This window comes from Camelus ferus, chromosome 8 (genome assembly GCF_009834535.1).
Source record: "Camelus ferus isolate YT-003-E chromosome 8, BCGSAC_Cfer_1.0, whole genome shotgun sequence".
Classification (NCBI taxonomy): domain Eukaryota; kingdom Metazoa; phylum Chordata; class Mammalia; order Artiodactyla; family Camelidae; genus Camelus; species Camelus ferus.
This window is the reverse complement of record NC_045703.1, coordinates 65,479,767-65,507,609: the sequence shown is the minus strand read 5'-3', so window position 1 is coordinate 65,507,609 and position 27,843 is coordinate 65,479,767. Positions and strand designations below refer to the sequence as shown.

Here is a 27,843-nt window from a genome sequence, read left to right as displayed (position 1 = left end):
CCTCTAAAGCCACATGTACAGGAATAGTTCATATTCAGAGGGGTGACCTGGAGCAGCACAGATTTTAAAAGCAAGAAATAAGAAGGATGCTTCTATCTATACTTTATTTTTTTAAGGCAGAAAGTAGAAGAAATACAGGTAAAAAGAAAATCAACCACAAAGGTTGAAACAAAAAAATGCTTTGACGAAATTCTCACTTAATTAGAAAATTGAGGGCCACAGAATGATAAGCTCCAAGAGCCAAGAGCTACACCTGTGTTCCTCACCACAGTAAATCCAGTGCCCAGTTAACACTGACTGAATGAATGAAAACTAAAATCAATCTAGACACAGTATTCAGTCAAGAAAGATTTCATTAGTTTCTATAGTCACTCTTTTATAATACCTGTGATAGAACCTGTTTTCTTTTTTTTAGTAATTTGGTAGTTTATGACCTTTAATACATCAAAAATAAGAGGGGATAATTAATAAAAAGAAACACAATACACATAATAAGCACTAATGACACAGTTGATGTCATGGATCTTAGTAAACATGAGTGAAGCATGTGGCTATGTTTGAAATACTGGCAAAATGATAATACTAGCATAAATGGAAAGATATTTTACTTTTGGCAATGTTAAAGGGTTTCCTATGACTGGGATACACACAGGACTAAAAATAATCATGTTTTGAAACAGACTCACAGACGTAGAAAACAAACTTATGGTTACCAAAGGGGAAAGGGGTGGGGGAGGGGTAAATCAGGAGTTTGGGATTAGCAGATACATACTACTATATATAAAATAGATAAACAACAAGGTTCCATGGTATAGCACAGGGAACTATATTCAATATCTTGTAATAACCTATCATGAAAAAAATGTATTATGTATAACTGCAATCACTATGCTGTAGGCCAGAAACTAACACAACATTGTACGTCAACTATACTTCAATTAAAAAAATTATATTTTATGTTGCCAGAATACTTGACAATTTACAAAATGTTTGAAAAAATGTGATCATATTTCGTCCTCACAAGAAAGTAGAGGACCATAGTTAAAGGATATTATTTGCATCACTCTTTTATAAGAATATATCTAGTGGCTGGTGAAATATAACAGCTCTCAAAAAGATTTCTGATCTATCGTTAACAGTAACAACTCAACTGATAGGCTAGAAAGAGAGAGAAAAGATACTCTCCATAATAAAGGAAAAAAATGAAAGGAAGGAGCCTATAATGACAACTTTCGTTTACTGTGATGAAGATTGACTTATATTATTCAGCCTAGGACAGTTATAGAATATAATTCTAAGAGATAAGTAATGAGGTGCCAAAAGGGAGTAATGAGTCAAGCTTTGAAAGTCTGGTTCCAGCTCACTGAAGAGGAATTATTACCCTATTACCATTTATATTGCATGATATTGATTGTTGTGCACTTCAAAGTAGCTGTAACTCTGGGAATCCAGAACAGATATTGGGAAGAGTTCAGGAGGCTCTGACAGTCCACTGGGGGACGCAAATGCCACGTGGGTTCTGAGCCATCCCAGAGTCTCTCCTTACGACACACACTTCTCACTTTTCTTTCCTCGCTTTCCAAGAGCGTTGTTACTGGATATCCTGCTGGAGAGTCTGGTATGTTACTCTGGAAACCTATATAATATTTCTACTTAAATAGGAAAATCCACCTTTTAAATAAGGTGATTTATTTTAAAGTATATTTATTGTTTCTTTCCTTTTGTTGTTTCGTCTTCATGAAAGTAATGCAAGTTCCTTGTTAAAAATGTTTCAAATATTATTGAAATATGTAAAACTGTTACTTTGGTCATCATTTATTTTACTTATTAAGGTAGAAGGTAAGGGAGGAGGTGGACTCTATCTGAGCGTGGCACATGTGCTGAGGCTCAGCCTTGCAAAAAATGTAGAAAGCAGAAGAAACGCAGTTAGAAAGTATCACCTTCTCCCTTCCCTCAACGTAAAGTCCAGCAGGTTTTTTCTTCTATACACACATTTAATTAGACAATGACTTTTAATAATCTCACCACTACATTTTTGACAACTATCTTATATCAAGAAGTAGTGAGAATAATGACCAATATGTGACCCTTATCAGATTTTAAAAAGAATTCAACCTCATACTTTAAACAGAAGCTCCCAAGAAATATTTTTTAAAAAATAGTTGGGGGAAAAGTCCATCAGTGTTTTGGAACTAGCTAGAGCCAGGACTACCCAGATTCTGGACACTACAAGGCTAACAGGTTTTTAGCTTTCAAAATTTGAAATAGAAACTACAGGGGCCAAAAGATTTGAAACAGAAATGTGGTCAGAGACATCACTGGTATGGACATTCAGCTGATTAAAACAAACACCAAAATAGCAACAGAGTCTGTCTCAAATGAACTTGCTTTCCCAGCAGTCTCTTGTGCTTGCGAGATTGTTTGATTACAGTTTTCTAAAAGGGAGTCATGCTTCCATTGAAATGGCAGTCCTGCTCACACTGCAAGGAGCACCATTTCGGATCACTGGTTTCCAGGCTTGGAAATGCTCTGTCTTGCTCTTTTAGAACTAGTGTCCCTGTCTTGCAAAGACACTGTGCTCAAAAGTTTGCAAGTCTCCTGTTTGGAGCTTGTATCCTGCATTTTCATAGAAACCAGTCTAGGTGGGATTTCAGGGTTCCTAGAACTGACCAGTTAATCAAATTGTGCCTGAAATGCCTAACTGTGTGCACTGTAGAAATACAAGACCTTGGGTAGTATCACCTTTAAAATATGTTTTCTTTATGCGTTCTAACTTGGGATGCCTGGAATGTGGTTCTAATCTCAGGGCCAGGGACTCTCCATCCTTGCACCGGGCTTGTTTCCCAGGCCCTAGAATCACCATCTCCCAGGATCTGGGACAGAGCAAGGCACCAAGGCTGGCGCCAGTGAGGAATGGGGTCGTAATCTCCCACCACAAGCTCGTCTTGTCCAAGTAGCTCTCTGTCCCTCCTCTCCAGTGTGTATCTGACAAGGACTCTCAGAATGCAAACTGCTCACCTAAGACAAAGATTGCCCATTGGTTTGCTTTAATTGCCTCTTCTGCCTTCTGTTCACTGGGAAAGTAAGTTTCATGTAGGAAAGAAGAAAGCTGTTCTTTACTTTTGGGAGTTAGAAAGAAGGAAGAAGTTTGTGAACCACATCCTCAGGAATAAAAGCAGATGGGTGTCCAACAGGGTTTGTAGTTACTGTCTCAAAATGGAGACCGGCTCCAGAATACAGGACGCTGTAACTGCCCTAGATTTAAAGATGTTTTCTCTCTCTTGTAAGTACTATATGTAAGTACTATATACACTTACAGTATATAGTAATGTGATCCTTAAAATAAAAAGTTTCTGTGCTTTTTGGGGGGACAGAAAAGAATGGGGAGAGTTGAGGAATTAACACTTTTTCTCTGTAAATATGTCTTGAGAAAACAGAATTCCAAATGTTAAAATGGTCCTAAACTTTTGTTTGTTGGGAGTTTTTAAATTACTTATTCAATTTCAGTACTGGTAATTGGTGTGTTTATATCGATTGTAGAGGTAGAAATTGTAAGAATAAGTCAGAGAGAAGACGGTCTCCAAGCATCAGCATCACCTGGGAAGATCTGCATCACTTGTTAGATCTGCATGTTCTCAAAACTCACCAAAAACTCTGGGATTGGGGACCAGTAATCTGTGGTCAAGAAGCCTGTCCATGTGATTCCAATTATCAAGCTCAAGATTGAGGATCCCTGGGAGATGGATAAGGGCTTGACAAGGAGCTGCTTGTAAATCCTGGCTCTGCCAATGAACAGCTGAGCAAGTCAGTCTCTCAGAGTTTATGGCATTTACTGAAAACACACAACCTAAAAGTTGAGTTATGTTTTATTTGAGGGTCTTACTGAGGACAATAGCCTAGGAATCAGCCTCTCAGACAGCTCTGAGAAACTGCTCCAAAGAAGTAAGAGAAAAGCCAGGATAGATAGGAGTTTTTGCTGGAAAAACAAACAAACATAATCAAACATCAAAAGATTGATGCTAATCACACACACACACAAAATCTCATGTTAATGATTCTAGTGTTTTGCTATGTATGGGAAGATGCAAGAGTCTGGGCTTATTGAAATTATTCCTTTGATATGCATTTTAACTGTCTAGGGCCAGTAACCTGTTTTTCTCCCTCAGGGTACACCATCCAGGCAGCTGCAGGGGCTAATGGCTTAATGGAGGGCAACATTCATTGTTTACTGAAATGGTAGGCAATAATTATTTCTTTTGGTCCACAATGGAGAAGATTAAATTAGATAACTTATTTGAAGCATTTAGGGCACTGCCAGACCCACGGAAAGCACTCAATAAATGTTAACTGCTATGGTCTCCATTGTGTAGAAGGGGAAGGATAAGTCTGAGGAAGGAACTTCAACAAATTAGCCCAGCATTTGCCAGTTTAAGGGGCTCTTTCCAATTATGACATTGTGCTTCCAAAGAATCCAAAGTCAAATTCTATGTGATTTCTCCCACACAGAAATTTGAATAGAGCAGTAGTTTTCAACCTGGTTCATATCAGAAGCCCCATGGAGATTTTAAACTGGTCTGCCTGGATCTTCAGAGCTGTAATCTACAGTGTGGAGGCCCTGAGCGTCTGTAATTTTTTTTTAAAAATCTCCATAGGTAATGCAGCAAAACAGCTACTGGAATCGAAGGGGATAGTAACTAGAGCTAAAATCTACTGGGTGTTTGTTTGTGCCAGGTATTATGTGAAGTTCTTTATCTACATTGCTGCATTTAATTCTCACAGCAACCCTATGAAGTGGGTATTCTCAGTTTCTTTATTTTGCAGGTGAAGAAATTGAGATAAGAGAGCCTGATAACCCCATCAGGTTCACACAGCTGAGAAGTGGTTTAGGACCTGAGCCCAGGTTTGGGCTATAAATTGTATTTTAACTGATGCGTTCATTTACTCACGCAAAATTTGTTTATTATGCATCACGAGGTAATATCCTGAAAGCAGGCCCGGACATTTGAAAATGAATAAGGATCTCCATCACCCACCCTCAAGAAGTTCCTGGCTTTTGTTGTTTAGAATGAACAAGTAACAGTCAGAGTGCTTCATTTTAAAAGATGATGTCTTGTGTCTGTGTTTACAAGGCTGAAAATATTTTGACTACTAGCCTCATCTTCTCAATGGCCATCTACAAAATCCACCACCATTCTCAAATCAGCCTTCCAGTCTGGGAAGACCAGGTTTGTCTGATGGTGGCCAGCCAGCGTTGAGCGGTTCTAGGGCAGCCTTGAAACTCGGTTGTTAGCAACTCCTTGGGGTGGTCCTCAGCTGGCCCGGCTGGGGTTGTGCCGTTCACTTCAGTTCAGCATGCTAGACATCCAATCCCCTAGGTTAGCTGATCAATCAACTAGTTGGATAGGAGGCACATGACCACAGAGCTGAGAGCCTGGCGTTCTTCCAGGGATAAACCCTGTCAGTTACACCTAAAGTGACGACTGTTAACGAAATTTCCCAGCGAAGTACAGAGAAAAGACTGAGACCTACTTTTTAGAATCGTGAAATGCTAATGCGGGCCAAATCCCTGGACATAGTGTAAGGCTGATCAGGAAACTAATCTCTTGGCTCGCCAACCAGGGTGGTCCAGGGCTGCTGGCGCAATCTGCGACCCCTCACTGCCTCCTAGAGTCAAAGTTGAGCATTGTTTCAAATAGACACAGCATTAAAGAGCAGCGATCATCACCTTGGAGCAGGCAAATGATCCTCCCTAGTTGACCGCCTTGGAGGACACTGGCCTCAGGGTGCAGCCACCGCATCTTCCCCGAGATTGCCCACAGGAAGACAGACGGCTGGGGACTGCGGTCTTTCCCCGGACCGGTATTCAGGTTGCACAGAGGGAGGTGGCAGCGGAACCTTTCTCCTGTGCCTCGCCCTCGCTTCCACCCGGGCCCAGTTGGCCCCGGACGCAGTAGTGGAGACTAATAAACATGGAGAGCGAGGGCTCTGGGACTGCGGACCCGTCCGCCGCGCTGGAGGCTCCGGGATCCACTGACGAGCGTCTTTTCCTGGTTAAAGGTGTGGTGTAGTGTGGGAGTGGGTGAGCTCACCCGGGGCACTAGCTTGCGCTGGAGTGGTCAGTCCCACGCACATCCCGCCCAGGGAGACCTTCGTTTTGGTGTCCCTCAGTTTAGCGGTTGGGATCGGGCGGGGTGTAGTCTCTCCTGGGCTGGAGGCTGGTCCCGTGGGCTGTTCTGTATGTGCTGCGTTGCCCCCATTCCCTTTACAGTTTCTCTCGTATCCCCCTTTTCTAACTCTCACTATCTCTATTGTTTTTCCCCTCCCCGGGAGAAACTTCACGCCACTGTCCAGAGGAAGGGACCCTGCTCCTATTCTCTGCACTGGGGAATGACACCTTGGAATGGCCTCAGAAATCAGAGGTCGTGAGGTCACGCAGGTTTCAGAGCCGCTATTATTTACCTTTGCCAAGAGCTGCTTAGCCATCTTTTCTCAAATTTCAAACAGTATCTGAAACTTACTTATGTACCTCTTTTTAACTTCAGGGTTTTTTTTTTCCTCTCCCCACCCTTCACTCCCTACCCCCAAAACTCTTCGCAGGTGGAATTTTCCTTGGTACTGTTGCTGCAGCAGGAATGCTGGCTGGATTTGTTACAACATTATCATTGGCGAAAAAGAGAAGTCCTGAATGGTTCAGTAAGGTTTGTGACACCGAAATCCATTCATTGCATTATTATTGTTTACAAACAAATGGCAGCTGTTCTGCTTAAGATAAGTAAAAGAAGTGTTGATGGCCTCTCATATTGCTGTAAGTAAACCAATATGTGCCTCATAGATTCAAGAAGTATACAAATTAGTCAACTATCTTTATTTTCATTTAAAAAGAAGTACTTAATTATGTGCTTTTTAAACTTTGACTTTGAAACAAGACTTTGAAAGCTCATCTAGTACATTTCCTATTCACATGACATTAAATCTAAATCTAGGTAAATCACTTTCAGTGGTAAGGGGCCCCAATGTTTTATGTACCACTGAAAAAGAAAAACAATGCCAAATAAATTCTTGAGACAATGCTGCGAGAGGCATTTTTGTCTCAGAGAGATTAAAATGTTGAAATAAAGTGCATCTTAGTATTGATGAAAAACATAGGTCAGCTCCTTGAACCCAGAAACCATGTGTGCTTGGGAGGTGCAGCAGCCTCACTTCCTAGAAAATACCTGGTACATAGTAGGTGCCCAGTAAATTTTGGTCAAATGACTATAACCTCCTAAAGGCAGAAAATCCTTACCTATGAGCAAGATCGAGCAGTCACTCTGACATGGATAAATGTACCTCATTTCCTCAGTTGATGAGAAATTTTCTTACCATTTACTTGTAGTTCTCTTGTATTGTCCGGTCTCTGGCCTACCCACCTGATGTAGTTTATTTATCCATTAATTCATGGCTTCAACAAATGTTTATTCCAGATCTTTCTTGTGCAGGCACTGTGCTAGCTAGGTACAAGAGATACAAAAATGAACAAAATTTATCTGCCCCTCAGGAAGCTAGGTCTGGTGCAGGAGACAGTTATTAAATACATATTAAATACATATGTAATTATAACTATATAATTACAATTTGATACTTGCTTTGGAAGAAGAGTGTTATGTGAAAAAATCATAAACCAGTCGAAGTCCTTTTTTGCTTGTATCTATCTTTAATAATCTAATAATCATATTTAAGCCTTAAGAGTGGCAAGAGATCACATTTGAAGTGCATTTGGATTCCCCTCTGTACACTCAGGGTTCGTATGGAGGTTCCCAAATCGATGTTATGCATTTTAAGGTCATTCTCCCTCTATGTTACAGAATATTTTCAGAGCAGAAATACGTCTCTTGTGGCAGAAATCAGTAAAACCTGACTGATAGTGGTGCTTTAATGTGGAGTTTTTGTCGATTTCTAAATACAGGTTATGATGATAACCTTTGGGTCACAGATCTATTTGAGAATCTAATCAAAGCTAGCGATTCTGTCTCTCAAAAAAATAAAATCACATACACATGTTCACAATTTTGCATTCTATTTTTCTATTTTGTGGTTCTAAGATTTGATATTACGCATGGCCTTTACAGTCTAACACAGTGGTTTTCAGACTGTGGTCCACAGAACCCTGGGGATCCTTGAGACCCATTGGGCATCTGTAAAGTCAATTATTTTCATAATACTGCTAAGACTTTTCCACTAATGGTACAGAAGCAATAGGGGGAAAATTGCCGGTGCCTTCCTGTAGTCAAGGCAGTGACCCTAAACTGTATTGTGGTCTTCCTTCCCACACACCTGTGGTTAAAGCCATCACTGCAGAAGAATGTCCTTGTTGAAGCAGTAAAATTATTAATCCTTAAAATCTTGATTCTTGAACATACCTCTTTAATATCCTATATGAAGAAGTGGGAAATACATGGAAAGCACATCTACTTTATACCAAAGTAAGATGTTTTTCTCAAGAAAAACCAGTTGTGTGATTGAGTTACACACTGAACCAGTCACTTTTTTCTCATGGCATATAATTTTCACTTGAAAGAACAACTGAGTTCTGAATAGCTGAACAACTATAGTTACTCAGTAGACATCTTCAAAATGAACAAAATGAGCCTGTCCCTTCAAGTGAGCCGTTGTTAGTATTTGTTGTCAATGATAAAATTCTATATCTTTTCTGTATCTATAACTAAGAAATCTATATAATTTCTTATAGGTAAAAATTAGATTTTAGAAAACTTGTATCTGCCATTGTGAGCTTGCCAGCTGCTCAACATTTAAAGGCTTTTCTAACAAGATTAGTAGTGATATTAATGATGTGACTTTTAAATATTTAATAATGGTGTCAACAATTGAAAGATCTACATAACTTGGCAAATCATTATTTCCTGAATGATTGTGATGCATGGATAAAAGTTCCATTCAAAATGTAAAACAGACTAATGGGTTTTAATGTAACAAAGTATAAAAATTCATTGATATGATTTCATATTCCATAGTGCAGGTAACTTTTAAGAAACTATTTGTCGAATTTGGGTGTAGTATCAAAGAAGCGAGGCTGTTAAAATACTCCTCTCTTTTCCAATCACACATCTGTATAAGGATAGATTTTATTCATATACTTCAACCAAAAACCTATTGCAACAGATTGAATATAGACCTGTATATGAAAGTCGAGCTGTCTTTTATGTAGCCATTTACAAGATTATCAAAAATGTAAAGCCTCGCCTCTCTTTGTACTAAATTTTTTGTTTTGGAAATAGTTGTTTTAATTCACAAAATCAGAAATCTTTGGGGTCCCAGTGTAAATGGATCCAGAAAGACTGAGAAGCCTTGTTTTGGGGGTTAAATATTCTTCAGATAACTGAGTTATTTCAAGACCCATTTATGTAGTGAGCAGACAGAAGGGTGAGTCATCATCCTTCTGAAATAGCTACAACTGCTGAGAAATTATAAAAGCAAATATTTAAAAAATATATACTGTGTATGTTATAAAAACAGTTGTTTCTATGGCGTAAAGAATGTAGCAAAATGTGTCAGATAAGAATGCTCTATAGGGGAAATAGCTAGATTGAACATTCTTTTAAATATCCATTTGATTTATATCAAATTCATCCCAGGATTAAACTGAAAAAAAAAAAAAACCCTAAAAACATGAACCTTAAATTCTTAGGTGTGCAGTTGACTTTCTGACAAACTGAGCTATTTGTCCTTAGAATTCCTACACCTGTGAATAATAGACTAAGTCTTGTTAAAAATAGGTAGAAGGGGTACCTATGTCTTTAAGCATAAGAGGTATTATAAATACAATTTTAACTGTGAAAATAACTTTCTGTTTTATCTTGGGGATATTAAATATCATAACTGCACTGTGAATTGTTAAATTCAACTTCCATATGCATATGCCTTCATTTTAATTTAAATGAAAAAAATGAACAATGTGGTAGTGAGAAAAATGTAGCTTTCATTTATATATACGTGACTAACATATGCGGTTTTATCTAAAGAGCTTTTGAAGCAACAGTATTTGTTGGCAAGTCAGTCTTTCCCTGCAGCCAGTCAGCCAGTGTTCATTTTGAAAATTCTGAGCAGGCTGTATGAAAGTCATGTGACATATACTCCAGCAGATAAAGCTTGTGACTAGACTTTTAAAAACTTAATAAGGACACATCAATTTTTAACATCATTTCCACTAAAATTCATTTTTGGAAGTATGCAGACATCAACTGATAATAACTCACTTCCTCATAATCAATTTTTGAGACATACACAAATACAGCATGTTCCTTGGTTTTTAATCAAAAAGTTTGGCAAGCCTAAGATTTTATTGGGAGTACTGCTATGTTATTAAGGATTACTTTTACGCACAGCTACCATTCTTACCTAGCAAAACAAATGTGGAATTATGTAGGCTTTAAAGATTTATGTATATCTGTAACACATATATAATTTCTTTCCTTCCCAGGGAAATAAAGGATTTTAATTTAAGTTTCTAAAATAAAATTTAAGCCAAAGCACTTAAACTGACCCTGGTGTAATAATATTTGGTTAGTGGTACCACTTCTAGATGAAAATTCAGGCCATTGAGAAGTTAGTGAATTTGTGTGAGATCTGTAGTATCCAGGGAACCACTGAAATTATAGCAACATGGCAAAAGGAATAATTGCAGAGAGTAGTATATTGTTTTCATCATAGAAAATAGCTAAAGAAAAATCTCTTGAAAGTCTGGTTGGGACTAGGATATATCTACAAAAGGTCTGTCATGTGATAGTTTCTGGTAGGTCTAGGCATGTGCTGGCATGGGAATGCAGGTAAATGAAGTGTTTCTGTGTACTCTGAATAACATTCACAGTCACAAACACATGCATTAAAAAACCTTTATTAAGAAATGGATTGAGCAATATAGAGAAAATTATTCTTAAAAAAAAAGACTTGAGTAAATGGAAACATATTTCCTGATGAAAGACAGGATGTCATAAATTTGCTGTCGCTTACCAGATTAGCTAGTAAGTTGTCATTCTAATGAAAATGACAATGAATGGGAGTTGGAGGAATCTTGACAAAATGTTCTGGGGTTTTTCTAGAAGAATTAATAAGCAAAAACAGTAAAGAAATGTTTGATAAAAAGTAATGAATATGATGTACTTTCTGGACATCAAGACTTTTTATGATTCTATAATTAAATCTGTGATTCCAGCAAAATTTGTAGTACAAAAATAGCTTAGAAACAAACCTCTCTATTTGCAAGTTTCTTAAGTAAGTTGGGAAGAGAAGGTTAATCCATTGAGTGATGCTGGGGCAGTTGCTAAGCTATTGGGGAAGCAAAATCTTTTTAGTTACCAGCTTCCATCAAAACTGAAATAAATACCAGATGAACTAAAAAGTTAGGGGTAAAAAATTTTTTCTTAAACAAAAATGCAGCTAGAAGGAAAGAGAAATGACTATGACTTTGGAGGAGGGAAGTTCTAGTAAGCTTAAAAGCATTAGAATGCATCTTTGACCAAAAACAAACAAAGCAAAATAAAAGGATAAAAATAAACCAAACTAGGGAAATATGATAGCACGTATGATAGGTTTAAGGACTTCAAAGAACATTAATACAGAAAGAATATACAAATCAGAAAACTTTAAGTGGACAAATAACAAGAATATGTAATTACAAAGATGTAAACATTGGCTCATGGTAACTTGGACCGTCATTCTCAGTAACAATAGAAATGTAGGTTATAAATAGTTTTATATAAATTTCAAAAGTTTCTTTTTTGTGTGTTTGTTTTTACTGAGACCATCTAATGCTAGCTAACTTGAAATTGAAATGGTCCTCATGAAACATTATTGTAACTTAGTACAACCTTTTGAAAAACATTTTGTAGTATGTATCAGTGTATAAAATGTTCATGCTTCTCCACTTAGTAATTCTGCTTTGAGGAGTTTTCCCCATGGAGTTAATCAGAAGAACAGGTAAGTGTTTAGGCACAAAGAAGTTTTTAATTTAAAAAATATTAAACTAGGATACATTCATAACAAATGGCTAAGTAAATTGTGATAAATCAGTGTAATGTAACCATTAAAATATGAGTTCTTGACACTGTGAGAGGATGAATGTTGAAGATTAAAGTTTTAACGATGTTAAATTGTTTTTTAAATGTCCTCAAAAAATCAAAAAGAGGGAGAATATGTCGAAATGTTTACTGTGGTTTACTGGATAATAAAATGAATTTTTTTCATTCATCATTAGGCTTTTTCATACATACCAAATTTTTCATAATGATATATAATTAGAAAAAAAATAAGACTAAACTTTTGAGAAAGTTAAATTATTTTTTCTGAGCATTTTTGTTTGTTGATGTTTAATGGGTTTTAGCAGACAGACTCACAGGAAAAAAATAATAAATTTTTAATAGTTCCTAAATTCTACAGATCCTTTTAAAAAAATTTTAAAGATAAATTGTATTTCATATTCAGGTCAAATTAAGGAAATAAATGAATGTCCCATAGTTTAAATTTCAAGTAGGCCCTTATGTATTATCACTTCTTTCTCAGCTTCCTCTAGTGTAAATATTTGAATTATTCTGAATAATGATGGTTTTTATTCTAATTTACACCATGGATTTGTTTCCACTTAAAAAGATACTTTCACTTGCATTTTGTATTGTGTTGTGTAGAATCAGAAGTGATGAATGACTGAATGGCAAGTTCCCCTTAGTCTGAAAAGCCAGACTGCTGAAGTGCCCTAGCTTTTATAAGCTGTGAAACCTTGAACAAATTATTTAATTTCTCGCTGCCTCAGTTTAGTCTTTCATAAGGTAATAGTACCTATCTCACAGAGTGAGGTTAAGTGAGTTAATACATGTAAAATGCTTTGAACAGTGCTTGTCTTATAGTAAAGGAGCAATATATAAAATTACACTTATATATATAATTATTAACTATGATATAGTATTTGAATATATAGGATCCCTGGGAGGTTGCAGTCCTGCAATCTTATTTAAAAATTAATCTCATTTTAAAATAAGATTAATGATCATTTAACAGTATAAGGAAAAATGTGCCTCTTTGGTTCTTCTGATCAGTCTAATTTAGTCACCAGTATTAATAGTAAAAAGAAACTTTTAGCGTATGAATACTGCTTGTGCAGTTTTATTCATAAAATAATAGATACAGAAAAATAGCTCATCACATCCATAGAATATCATCATACTTTACAAAAAATTAATTTATCTCCCTTCATGCTTGTCAGACCTTTACTATTTTGTTGTTTTCTTATTATGAGCTCCTTCTAACCTAAATTAATAGACACTAACCCTAGATATTGTCCTCCAGTGAGCATCTGATCAGTGTAGTAGAGGAATATCTTTGTTTATTTTTACTTCAGAGTTTCGATTTTTAAATAAAAATACACTGCCAACTTATATTTTAAATTACCAAATCATGGAAGAGACTTTAGAAATCTAATACTCCATTCCTCCCAATATTTTTGTCTTTCTATAGTGTACCCCCTTCACACACACACACCCGCCCACTACTCCACCTCAGTGCTGTCGGTAATAGGACGGTTATTCCTTTTTGAAGTATGCATTGCATTCTTACCCTTCTCTAGTCGGGTTTTTTATGCTTATCGTCTGAAAGTTGTTCAGTTATTATAATTATAGATTTTTACCTTAATATTATCTTGAAAATTGGGAGGAGGGTCACTTTATTTTCTAGTTTCTCTTTAATAGCTGCCATGGACTGAATTTCTACTATGTGCCAGGCATTTTGCATATATATTTAAAAGTCCTCACAAGGAATTATATCACACATCTTTCTCAGATTTAGATTTAGCTCACCTCTTTCAGGAACCTCTCCTTAAAACTTCCCCTCCCTGCAGGTAGATTAGGTGCCCTTCTCTGGGCTCACAGTGCCCTGTATATATGTGTGGTTCTATCATTGTCCTTTCCATTTAGATCATAATTAACTTCTAGGTGTCTGTCTTCACCATGTCCACCTCCACTATCCCCAGGACTGAAGTGCTTTGTCATAAAGAAGTTGCTCTGTTTACCTTTATTCCTCCAGTACCCAGCACGGCTCCTGGCACAGTGCCTTGCCTACTCAAATATTTGTCAACCAGAGAAGTTGTGACTTAAGTCATACAGTTATTAAGTAGCAAAGCTTGTATTTGAACTTGGGTTGATCTGGCTTCCCAATATCATGGGAAGAGAGAATTATTCATTTCAAACACTCTCCAAATATTTATTCTTTCTGAGCTGATGATTTTTACCCAAACCTTTCTGTCTTCGTTTCAGGGAAGTATGGCCACGGCTGCCTTACCAGAGAGCGGGTCTTCCCTTGCCCTGCGAGCCCTGGGGTGGGGCTCACTTTATGCATGGTGTGGGGTTGGTGTGATCAGCTTCGCAGTCTGGAAAGCATTAGGAGTTCACAGTGTAAGTAACTACAACCCTGTAATTGGTATCTGGAATGTTTATTCTACTTTGTGCAGTCTAAATCTACCAGATTTACAAATTTGTATGTAGTTTACTGTCTTGGGAAGTGAGTAACAGGGAATTGACTAAATTCTTACTAATAACTAGGCAACTTCTCATTACTAGTAAATCATATAAATAATTTAAATATTTGAAGGTGGTGAAACTTCAAATATAATTAATGACTAATTCATAGCAAATGTTCATTTTATATAAATTGGCCATTGCTGCTTGTTCAGTAAAATGATTTAATTTAGAACAATTTTCTATGCTGTTTGATGTCCATATATATATAAACATCCTTGTAAAATAGTTAAAGCATTTTAAAATTATTATTTAAATTATTAATGTGTTTATACATTATTGGGAAAAGATCCTAAAGTGTGTGTGTGTGTGTGTGTGTGTGTGTGTGTGTGTGTGTGTGTGTGTGTGTGTGTGTGTGTAAGTAGTACTCCAAGCAAAAAAGCTGTACATTCAGAATGACTGGCTTATATTTATTTAAACTACTGGTAGGAAGTTCTGTGGACCAGGCTCTTTGTGACAGGTGAGAATTGGTAGTGGTTTAGAATTGATGGCAGGAGTTGAGTTGATGAAAAGAAGTTCTGGATATATTTTGAAGGTAAGGGCAACAAGGGATCTGTTATAAATTGAATGCGGGAGGTGAGAGAAAATAAGTCAAGGATGTCTCCAGGCTTTGGGTCTGAACAGCTGGAAAATGGATGGGACGGACCAGTGAGAGAGGAGCAGGTGTTAGGGCATAATGTCAGGAGGTTAGTCTGGGACTTGTGAGTTGGAGGTGCCTTTTAGAGAGCCAAGTGGAGAGTCAAGTAAGCAGTTAGATATAGAAGTTTTGAGTTCAGGGGAGAGGCACAAGGTGAAGATATAAATTTGAGACTCATCAATATGTGGATAGTATTTAAAGCCACAAGGTCAGATGAGCTCACCAAAGTGAGTGTAGAGAGAAGAGAGCAGAGTCTGAGGAAGGAGCTCTTGGGCATTTCCAAGAGCTAGAGGTTGAGGAATGAGGAGAAGCTTTCCCTACCCAAGAGTTAGGGAAAACCAGGAGAATGGTGACTTGGATGCCAGGTGAAAAAAATGGTTCAAGGAGGTAGATGCTGGGTATAGTCGCATAAAATGAGAACTGGTAGTTCACTGAGTTGGCAGTGTGGCGTCTTTGGTGGGTAAAGCCTGAGTGGAGTGGATCCGAAAGAGAATGGAGCAGAGAGGCTGGAGGCAGCATGTATGGGCAAGTCTGAGTTTGCTCTAAAGGGAAAGAAGTAAATGAGGTCATAGCTGCTACAAGGGGGAGTGGGGTCGAGAGGTTTTTGTTTTTGTTTTTAAGTTGGTTGTGTTAATAGCATGTGTGTGCGCCGATGGAAGTAGTTCAGTGGCGGGGAGACTGATGCAAGGGAGGGGGAGTTGCTGGAGTCTAGGTGTTAGTGTTACTGCATTTTTCACGTTTAGTTTAATCATAACTACACACAGGCACTATTGTATTTTTTCACTCAAAATATACTGATAGACAGATGTTGCTTTTCCCCTAATCTTTATTTTTAAAGTAACTGCCTGCTACTCATTGTAATGATAAAGTACAGATTAGTTGAAAAAGTTAGAAAACCCATGACTGAAGATTTTTGATGATTTTGTTACCTCAGTTTTGCTTTTGACCAATATAAAATGTTTTCTTCATTTCAGCCATTGTACCAGACGTTTTAGACATAGCAGATTATTTAATCTTCATAATAGCTATGAAACAGGTACTAATATCCCCCATTTTATAAATGAAGAAATTGGGACTCAGGTTCAGTCACTTGACCAAGATCATAGCTTGTAATTGTCAGAGTCAAGATTTGAACCCAAGTCTGGTAGTCCTCAGAACCTAGATTTTTTTTCCAGTTTTACCTCCCTCTCTTAGTTAAGATGGGAAATAAAGGAGTAGGCAGAAGGGGCCAGGGCAGGGGGAAGGAGGTAGTGAACTTAATGGTGTTGATTGTGGCATGTTCCACACAGTTCCTGATAACCTGACAGGTTTTACTGGGCATCTTCAATGTGGCCCTCATCTCCCAGTATCATAGCTGAACTCAGTCTGGTATAGGAACAGCCATTCTTCTCTCATAGTATATGAAAGCAGTTATTTGAAAACAAGTGGAAAAGACTAGGAGGAAATATGTCTGGTGGTCATATGTGAATGAATTACAGACATATGGGTAAATTTTTTATTTCACTTTTCTGTATTCTTAAAATATATATTGCTTTAACAATAATATTGCTTTAAAAAAAAAAAAGTCCTAGACTATTTTTATTAATGTATGCTGACCATAACCCACAACTGTCTGAGAGTTGTCAAAACTTCCTTGACTACATATAAAGCCTGCTTGGGAGGCATGCAAATAATAATAAAATTATTAAGCTTTTAGTGTCTGTAAAAATGATGGTCTGTTAGCACTTCACTTTGAGTGCATGGAAGTGATAGGTAATGTTTCTAGAGCTTAGTAATGTAGGTCATAAATTGAGTAGTAAATTTTTAAGATATGTGAAAATATGAACAGTCTTTGATTTGGAAGAGTCATAATCCAAATTTTCATAGGCCAACAAAATCAGGTTATTTAAATTAAATTATATGCTTGAGAACTTGGGCTTCCTGGGCTAGACTGTGCTATTTTAGTTTCTAGAATGTGAACTTTTTTGTTTTATAGCACTGATAAGAGGATTATTACCTAAGTAAAATATTTGGGGGAGAAAAATTCTTTTCTCATTGGCACTATTGAATGTAAGGACACTTGAAATCGTTTTATATTACATGTTCATGTCTTTAACCAAAAAAGAGAACGCAAGTTCACTCTTCCTACATGGTGGTCATTAGGCATATCAATTTGATTTCCACATCTGAGAAAAATGAACCCACTGATACTTTTTTTAAGACATATTTAAAAGCAGTAGTGTTTATTAATTTGCTTATTCAAAAGACATTTCAGGCCTACCCTGAGCCTGGCACTTGAGCTAAGACAGGGCTCCTCAGTAAACTGTTAGTATATAAGGCTTAGGTTTTAAGCATCATGGATTGACTTTCCAAGGAAGTTTCTTATTAAATGACCCTGCTCTGAGGCTTGTGGAGAGCAGTGTGCTATATTTTGGTTCTGGAATTAGACAGTTTTGATAGTAACTGTGAGGTTACCCTGATTCCACTGATGAACTTTTATTAATTTACTGCATCTTATTAGGAAATGTCATCTTTCAATGAATAAGGAAAAGTTTCAGTCAAAAAATGTTGAGCAAAAATGGTCCCGATCTGTGCACTCAGTAAGTAATTGAGATGATCATTCTAGATAAATGCAGGTAAATAAGAATCAATTCCAGTGTCAAATAAGTGTTGGTAGCTACCTTGAATTGTATTAACTCTCCAGTATAAATCCAGTTCCATACAAAAGGGTGCCATCTAATGGCTGACTGAGAGAGCAGTTTGCATTCCCTGTTTTAAATCACAGCTACATCTGCTGGCCTAAAAGGGAACATGCTGAAAATGCTTAAAGCAGAGCTCTTCGTTTTCTTAGAAATATTTTGGATTTACTCTTTGTTTATTCATAATTAGTATAGAACTTCATTTCACATGGAACATGTTTAACACATCAGATATAAATATAAGTTTGTATTTTACATAATGGTGTATAGCATTTAATCAGAGGTTCCAAAAAAGAGCTAGTGGAAGCTATCTTAGATAAGTCAGCCGACTGATGCAGATCAGTGTGTCCAGAATCTAAAATGGGACCCTGCCTGCCTTTGTGCAGGAATCAGTACAGGTCCAGCCTGGCATCACCACACCAGCTCCACCCTGCTGACCAGCCTTGGGTTCGTCAATTAATTTGAATTATGGTTATGATTGAGGCAGCATTAATTTTATCACAGGAACTTAATTGTGTAAAGAATGGACATTTACTGTGGGTTCATGGTCCCCTAAGGCAGTTGTGCAAATGATCCTGGGAGACTGACATGTTCGGACATGTCTGTGCATACTGTGCACGTGATACTGTTAGATTGTTTTATTAGGGAAGACATTTTAAGTTTAGAAGACAGTGGAGATAAATGCTCTTCAGGCAGTAAATAAGGGCATTAGTGATGCTAACTGGTAATTCCCCAATTATCAAAAGAAAAAAAACATGCCATCTACAGTTACTTACATGTTAACTTCTTAACCTTTTATTATTTATAGTAGTAGTGACACTTGAAACCTTTTCTGAAGAGGTTGAGCATATTTATGGTTAAGCTATCTTGTCTTTTTTTCCTTCCCTTTGAAGGAGAAACATTAGGGATGTAAAAAATTCCTGATTTATATGATTGGAATCGTTACAGCATTTTATGCCTGTGGACCCTTGTTCTGCATTTGTTTGAGGTGAAGTTATCTAAAAATACTGGTCAGAATCGCCCAGTACTGGTCAGTAAATTGCTAACATTTACTGTGGTTTGTGTAGAATATATTCACAATACCTAGTGTAGTTAGAATTTACATATCACCTACAGTTGCCTTCATAGGAGCTAAAACCTCAATAGCAATAAATCCATGAATGGAAACATTCTCAGTTATTATGAAATATTTCAAATTTGTCCAGAGATTTAAATTTAAAAATTAACTTATAAATGGAAGTTTGTTTGTTTGTTTGTTTTTTACCATGGGATGAGAGGTATTTGTTCTTATTTATATATATTGGTGTTTATTTTTAAAGAAAAATATATTTCAGACCTATTTTTAAACAAAGATGGCTTTGTTTTCTCCTAAAAAAAATGAACTCATTGTTTTTTTTTTTTTTAAATCAATGTAGAAAAGTACAAAAAAGAAACAGAAATCACCAGAAATCTCCCTGAGTTGTAATCACTTATTACAGTAGAAACATCCTTCTAGACTTTCTATAGTAGGCATGTTCATATAATGGTATATAAATGTTGTTTTTTACTATACTATTCTGGAACTTTTTTTTTCACTGAATAGTCATGGGAACATCTTTGCACAGCAGACTATATAAATCTTCATCACTTTTAATGGCTACGTGGTACTCAGTTGTATGTTATAGATAATCAGTCTCCAGCCAACAGCATTTAGATTGTAATTTTTCACTATCAAACCCCATAGTGAACCTTTATAGGCAAACATCTTTTTGTACTTTTCTTGGTCAAGAAATCTGTTCTAAAGACAGAAGATGTTATTGTTGAATCAAAGTGCATTTTTAAAATGTTTTTGATATCTGTTGCTAAATGGTCCCCAGAAAAGCTTATGTAGTTCAGAGAATATCAACAATATGTACAAGTTTCCTAGCACCCTTGCCATTAGTGGTTTCTGTTACCCTGAAATTTTTGCCAATCTGATATATGGAAAATAATCTCTTCCTTTATTGCATCTCTCTGAAGACCCTGCTGCTGTAAAGACTTTTATGGAAATAATCTGTGATCAAAGTCTTGCATACTCTCCAGCCTGTCTTCCTCCTCATCTAAAATAGATTGCTTTTTTCTCAAAAGCCCAGACCTCTTTTTCTTTAAAAAACTAGAAGTAAAACATATTAAAAACATATAATATTTTAAATATTTCTCAAAAAATTGTCGTTTGACTTTTCTACTCTAATAAAGATCTTTTAAGAGAAGTAATATTATACCTTTTCTCTGGCACAATAATGGATGCACTCTAATAAAATTTTCTCCAGCTCTTTTTTGTAGCTGCAGCTATTGGCATACTTTTATATTAATATTTGGGCTCACTTTAATTACCTTATGACCAGCTTGAGGGCTTTTGCTAATTACAGCAAATCTCTCTCTTTTTACTTTTTGCCAGTTTCATTTTTACCAACGTTCTGGTGCATCTCATATTCAGTACATTTATTCTTACACTGTGTTTACTTCTTCATTTCAAATGAAAGCAGCATTGTAGAGTGAATGCTCGAACCCCATATGTAAAGTAGAACTATGGAAAAGCTGAAAAGGTTTTAACTTCTAAGATATCTAAGAAGGAAGTAGACTTCATGCTGTATATTTTTCATTGGTTTAGGTCAGAGGTTAAAAACAAATCTGAGTCTCCTGGCACATTGTGTAATTGTAGCCACTTCTGAGTGACCTATGGGGAAGTCTGAAATTTGGCTGAAACACTTCCCTTCTGCATCCTTGCCTAATCTAATTTCAGTGCTTCCAAAGGTTTCTACCAGCTTCTGCCCCTAGGAAGAAAGCTTCAGTCTCTGATTCTGATGACCGTACGTCAGCAGCCCCAGCCTTGCTTCCTCTTGCTGACTGTACTTCCTAGGCTGCCCAGGACACAGTCATCATGATCTTGCGGAGATAGCTCCATCTGTCAAGCTCTCGGGCCTTCAGACAACTGAAGCATTGAGGAATATTTTTTCCTGGAATCATTTTTAAATTAATTGGAAGTGGTGCTGTGCTTCAGTTAAACTCAGGTCTGAGGTGACAAGAACATCTCTATACCACTTATTTCCCATTCCGTTGCAGCTCTAATGGGCTTGGTGGGGAGAGGCACTCTGTGTAAATGTGGAGCAGCAATTTGCTGACAAAGATCAAATCAAAGGGACTTGCTCAGTTTAAAATGGGAGATAATGACCAATGTACTTTTCCTTTTTTTTTTTTTTAAGCCAAGGGTAGGGGGAAATCAGCTCTTTTGGCATAGTGCCAAGATTCCTCTTTAAAAACCCACCAGTTTCCTTTCATAAGTAAAATGGGGCCTTGAGCATTTTATAAAGTGAGAATGTGCAGCAGTTACCCAGAAGGATAAGCTCTGCCACAAAAGCCACCTTCTTCCAGGCCTGACGCAGTCGGGCTTAATCATCTCAGGAATGGTCCCAGTCTTACGCCTCTGGAGGAAAGGGCCCTTGATTTCACGTGGGCTTTCTTTTTCTCTGTCTTACTTCTTACACTGAGCTTAGAAAATTGGACTCAAGTGAGCAGATCTCTCTAACCAAAGCATGATGGAGTGAAGACCTGACAGCAAACGCTTCCTCCTGCAGCTTTGTTTTCAAAGGTACCTGTTATTGGTTAGTCACTTACAAATGCCTCACACTGTGAAAAATTTTTTATATATGTTGATATATGTATATATTATTCATTTATCAGTATATCAGAATATGAACTGTTCTCTCAAATTTTCCTGACTGAAATACCTCTGACAATTTTAAGAAGTTTTTGTAATGTGTTATATACCTTTCCACAAAGCAAATTGTGCTGAACATAATTTAGTTTCACCTTTTCTTGATGACTCAGATAGATCAGTTATTATTTGCTTCTGTGCTGACAGAATCTGGGCTTTCATACTTCTTACTCTTTTTGTACTTGTTCTTGATCCTAGTTTGGCTCTTGTTTTTCACTTCCCACTACCCCATTTACTTTGGGTTCCTTCTTTGCCCTTGTCTTTTCTCCACAGGTTAACTCCGGTGGCTTTATCCACCTACAGACCACTGCCAGGTCTGCGCCTTCACCTGGACCCCTGAGCTGCATTTGACTGGACACTGATGCTTGGATGTCCTGCAGGCATCACGTGTGTCTCCACCTGAACTGTCATTTACCCCACCCCACCCCCCAGCCTACTCCCAGGTCACGCACAGTGAATGGCAGCATCATCCACAAAGCTGCCTAGAGAAACACTGGGTTTTATTTATGACCATGCTCTTTCTCATCCCCGTATCCGATCAGTCACCAAGTCTTGCTACTGTCCAACCCCGACAGCCACTACAGTTAGGGGCACCTTCCTGCCTCAAGATATTTTCCCAGCTGATCTCCATTCTTCCTGCCTCCCACCTTGCTCCCTACAGTCCTTTCTCCATGTACTGCAAGAATGCACTGGCCTTCATCTCCCCAAACCTCTGCCTGCAGCTGTCCCGCTCCCTCTGCCTTTCTGTGTCACCATGGGTGGAATATCCATGCTGCTGCGAAAGCCCTCCCCTCATGAGGGCGTTCACCCTCCTCCCCGCACGTCTGCCCAAGGACCTCGCTTCCCTGATTATTCCCAGCCTTTGCTGATCACCAGGTTTCCCCTCTGCTGCAGTGTGTGGAGACCTGCTCTAGTTTCTCCCACCTCTAAAAATCTCTTGGTGTTCCTCATCCTCGTCCAGCTACCAGCCCATCTGCCTGCTTCCCTTCACAGAAAAGATTTCCTAAGAGAGTTTCCTGTGGTCACTGTCTCCACTCCCTGCCCTTCGCAGTCCAACAGCTTTCCCAGCACCCCCTAAACTGCTGGTGTTGGATCGCCAGTGCCCTCCATGTTGCCAGACCCGGGTCTTGTCCTTATCCCTCTTGTCACTTGACCTCCCAGCCCATTTGACACAAGTGAGCATTCTCCTCTCCGTGACACACTGTCTTTTGGCTTCTACCCTTTCTGTCTCACTGGCCATCTCTGGGTCTCCTTTGCTGGCTGCGCCCCTGCAGACGTCTAAATGTTGGTGTTTCCAGTGGCTTCACACTTGGACTCTTCTGTTTTCCATGTGTCCTTAGTCCCTTGGTGCTCTCACTTAGTCCCTAGCATTTAAAAAGAATCAGTACAACCTGATAATGTCCAAATATATAGCTCCCGCCTGACCTTCAGATTTTCCTTGAAACTGCATGGAGTCTACCTCTTGTATGTCTCACAGGCATGTCAAGGACCCGCATCCTAAGCAGAACTCCAGTTTTCCTCACCTCCTCCCCACCTTGCTCCCCCTGAGTCTTTCCCATTTCAGTGAGTCCCCTCCCGTCTCCTAAGTTGTTCAAGCCAGCAGAGAAGCCTCTTAGATGATCTCATTTCCCATCATTGCCTTCACCTGATCCATGAGCAAGTGCTGCTCGTCAGCTCTGTGGCTAACACTGTGTGGCTCTTCATCTCTCTCCAGCTCCATTCATCTTTTGCCTGGTATATTGAAATAGTTTCCTGTCCAGGATCTTGGCCTCTCCTTTACTTCCCCGAGAACTTTTCCACACAGCAGCCAGAGATATTTTTAAATGTAAGTCATGTCTCTTCTTTATTTAAAACCCCTTCAGCGTCTCCTATCTCCCGCTGAAGAAGTCTCACAGGATGTAGCCCCACCTACCTCGCTGACCTCATCTTGAACCAACCCAGTCACCCCTCCAACCCAACGCACCTGGCCCTGCTAGGGCCTCGGCCTCCTTGTTCCTTCAGTACCAGGGCCTTTCCAGCTTTGCCCAGGAAACTCCTTGCCTGGGGCTTTGCATGGCTGGCTCTGTGTTACCTTCCAAGGTTTCAACTCAGATTTATTTCACCTCCTCAGAGAAGCTTCCCCAGACCATTTAGTCTAAAATACAGTAGCCTCTTTACTCCCACCACTCAGGTCCTCTCTGACATTATGCTAGTTTCTTCACAGCACTTGTTGCAAAATGAAGTTATATTGACCATTTTTTAATTTTATCTGTCTTCACTAAAAGGACATAAATTCTGAGAGTAGAGACCTCATTTATCTTTTCATTGTTGTGGCCTCAGCGCCTGTACTGTGCCGAGCACAGAGGAGGCATTTGGTGAACATCTGTTGGATGGGCTCCCTCTTCCCTTGAGAACATTCCAGGTTTCTTGTAATGGTTTATAAGTCCCTCTGTGATCTGGCCCCTGCTGATTCTTTAACTTACTGGCTCTCAACCCAGGGTTGAGGGTGTGTGTGGCAATTTTGCTGTGTCCTTCCCACCTTACCCCACCCCAAAAGAGACCTGGCAGTGTCTGGAGGCACTGTCGGCTGTCATGATGGCAGGGGGGCCACCTGCATCTAACGGATAGAGGCCAGAGATGCTGCTAATCATCCTACAGCGCACAGGACAGGCCCACAGAGCACGAGCAGGTCCAGAAGCTGGCAGTGCTGCAGCTGAGCGTCTGGCTGTCCTCATCAGTCTCTGTCATGTTCAGAGTTCTAGCCGTGCTGAAAGGCCGCGTTCTTTCTAGATCTGGGCCTTTCTAGCTTTGCCCAGGAAACTTTGCTAATCCCCCACCTTGAATCCCCCTTCTTCTCCCCACTATTCCCAGCTCCTGCTGTCCCTGTTCTTTGCATAGATGGAATCTGGAGGCAAATTGATTTTTAACCTTTACAACATGGAGTTTTGACAGTTTGGAGTCTATAAAGGTAACTTAAGTTTCTACCTTAAGTTGAAAGTAACTTCCATACACAAAGATATTCTCCATGTCTTTTTTATTTTTAGATGAGTAACACTGTTGTTACTGAGGGCTATAGTATTATTTTTGTTAATCCAATCGCAGAGAATAAATGGGCTGAATTAGTAGAACGGCACCTATGCAGTTAGAGCTTATGGCCATGAAATTAAACTTTCTCAATAGTTAGATGCGATTTAGGATGTTTAAACAGATACTAAAGAATTTAAATTTTGTTTTTCATGTTTTGTGCCACATTAAAATAATTTTTTTTCCTTTTTAATAATTAATACAGGCAGCTTTTTTTACAGTTGCATCAAAAAGTATATGTAAGATGATACCTTTAAAGAACAAAAGTGGAATTTGGGTAATTTATCAGAAGAGCTTGCCAATTCATGTTGTAATATTTGAATACCATAAATAGGATGTTGATCCCAGGGTTGCTTTTTAAGTTGACATTCTGCCTTTATTCTATTCAGAAGACAAAGCTTTGTCCCCTCCTTTTCTCCTTCCCCCAGCATTCCCAGTATTACTGACAAAGGAAAATACTCTCAGGTACTGCAATATGAAAAGACCCCCACACGAGGATTACAAAGTTATATTTTACTATCTGTGAGCGATAGAATCACAGCCCACCAATTTAAAAAAAAAAAAACCCTACACTTTGCATTTTATGATTTTCGAATCATAAGACTTTTAAAATAACTGTGTTTATGTAATGCTCTACTTGCATGCTGGTAAGTTTATAGCTTATAATATTAACACTGCTTTCATTGCATTTTCTTTTCTATTCCAAATCAAGGGTTTTGTGCATAGATTATTTTTTAAAAGCTTTCCATAGAACAAAACATATTAAATAACTTCAAAGGATAACAATATTCTTTCTGCTGTTGCATATTTATCTTACTGTGTTTCTAGCACTATAGAATTTTTTTTAATTTGTATTTTCTAACTTGGTAAAGATGGTATTAAAAGTAATTAAGAAATCTTTCAGCTTATTCACAACTTTATCTGAAATTTATGCATCAACCTTGCTAAGAAATCCCAAATAGGCACCTATACATTTTACTTACCCCTTTATTCAGAACTCTAGTACCAGGTGGATTCTCCAGCCCTGTCTTTCCATCTCTCTTTCAGCTTTTAGCCTTCTGGCCTTAATTAATTCAGTTCTATAGTTATTTACTAATTCTTTTCTACCACGAACATTTCCTGAATTCCTGTTCAGGTACCAAGTTCTGTGCTAGAAGATAGGGATATGCTGGTAAGTAAAAGATGATGGAGTGACAAATTCATAAGTAATTACATCTAATTGTATGTGATAGATCCTATAATGGTTCAGAGTACACTGGTGGCAGAATTTCTTAAAGTTTGTTATCCTTGGTAGATCATAGAAGACTCAGAAGAGTATAAAATATTTGAACTGAACTCCTAGGTAGAAAAAGGGCAGGAGGAACTGGGGGTGAGTCCAGGTAGAAAGAGTAGAATAGCTTAGTTTACCATTCTTGGTCCAGAGACTTGCTGGTCATCTTCATTTCCTGCTTCCACCCTCCTGAGTGGTGTAAACAAAGGTATTACGGCGTAATCCTTCCACTGGCTATAATATTATACTGAATTTTGAATAGATAATTTGAGTTAGATTTTCCATTCGAAAAGAAGAATGAGCCACCTAAGACAGAAGGTCATTAGGGAGATGTCTAGCTATATTTGGTTTTCCACATCTTTGAGTAGACCTAAGTCTGCTCTGTAGGTCATATACATCCCCTTATCTTTTTCAGTTCTTTCCTTCTTATCTCAAGACTTACTGTAAATAAAAAGCTGCTTTGTTTAAGGTATTTTTTTATTTTAGAGAGTGCTGTTTTTCTCAAAATTGATTTAGTTGTGGCTAAGGGGAAGACTGAAGAGGCAGCTGTCATAGTGATTGTATTTCTAAAGAGGTTCAAAGTCTAGAGAGAAAATTACTATAAAAGAAGCCATCTAGCTGAGTCTTTATGTCCTTGAATTTCATCCTCAAGAACACTTATCTCAGAAAGTGGCTTGACTGGTCAAAGGAATCATTGCAGGAAGAAGGTGGGAACAGGCTGGGTTAAAACATTTCAAGCTATAACTGGGATAAAAGGAATAATAGCTGTCAAAAGTTGGTCTTTTACGAGGATTCCTCCAAGATGTCAGCCACCATTAAAGATGATCATTTAAAAAATTCTAGCTTTTAATTTGACAAACAGTTACCATAAATTTGACTACCAGTGTGATGAGAACTTATGTATGTGGTGCTCTTAACATTTTATGTGTCACGGAGCTTGCACTGTACCATCTAAACAGGGTACCAGCAAGTTAACACTGAAACAGGATTGCAGGAACTCCACTAATTGCCACACTTTTCTCACCCCCTCACCAACTCCTTTGCTTACTATTCGTCTCTTCTTGAACTGCAGTTCAGTGGCAAGAAGAATGAGAATAGCTTTTCAAGTCCTGAGTATAAAATGTTAATTTTGTCAAGATTTGATATTCTAAAACGGAATTCACGCACACATACATGTGCATACACGCAATTTTTTTCCCCTGTGAGGAGGCTCTGTACACCAAGAGCTCCATTAGGGGAAAGCGTATTGCTTTCTTAGAATGAGAGGAAAGCTTTGAGGAATCGTTACATGGTCAGAATTCTGTATATATAAGAGGGGAGAAAGTACCATTATTTTATTGGAACTTTTGTAGTATTGGGTTTAAGGGTATATATTTCATCAAGATGGAAAGTTTTTATTTCCTTAGAAACTTGAAAGGAAGTTCAAAAGACTGACCAGAGAAATGCAGAGGAAGGTAAGATATACTGATGCCATGTTGTGCTAGCTAATATTTTATTTTACTACTTTAATCAATAATCTGATTTGTGCATTGGTCTAAACTTGCCGTTTTAAGGTTCTTCATATCTTCATTTTACTATAACTCTACATCGTCATGTTTCTACTTGAGAAGTCAGTTTTAATCAAGACTCAATCACAAGCTTTCCTTTGGCATGAGAGAGAGTAACAGCCTCTCCCTGTGAGCTTTTACCGTTGAACTAGCTCACAGTCGGCTCCTTCCCGTTGTTAAGAACCTGCTTGTTTCCCACAGTTACATCTTGATTGGTATAAAGGCAATAGGAAGCCTTTCCAAATAGAAGCTTCTCCAACTGGATACGACAGGAGCCCTACTTCCCAAACAGATGCAGGGAAGTGGTGCAGGAGACCATCGGGAGACAAAGGACACGCATCTTATTCCCGGTAGGGA

At 38.1% G+C, this 27,843-nt stretch overlaps 1 protein-coding gene across 2 annotated transcripts in view; it reads left to right on the top strand.

Moving 5' to 3' along the window:
* The first annotated feature begins 4,166 nt into the window (after positions 1-4,166).
* Positions 4,167-27,843, top strand: part of TMEM242 (transmembrane protein 242) — a 39,994-nt gene continuing 16,317 nt past the window's right edge. The window contains exons 1-4 of one of the 2 annotated variants that reach the window (XM_014554492.2): positions 4,168-6,057; positions 6,598-6,698; positions 14,298-14,435; positions 27,688-27,836. In XM_014554492.2, the coding sequence (XP_014409978.1) occupies positions 5,970-6,057; positions 6,598-6,698; positions 14,298-14,435; positions 27,688-27,836 (476 nt within the window). In that variant the 5' untranslated portion in view covers positions 4,168-5,969. Of the gene's footprint in view, positions 6,058-6,597; positions 6,699-14,297; positions 14,436-27,687; positions 27,837-27,843 lie in introns of both variants that reach the window. The other variant, XM_006179012.3, reaches the window with a different exon arrangement.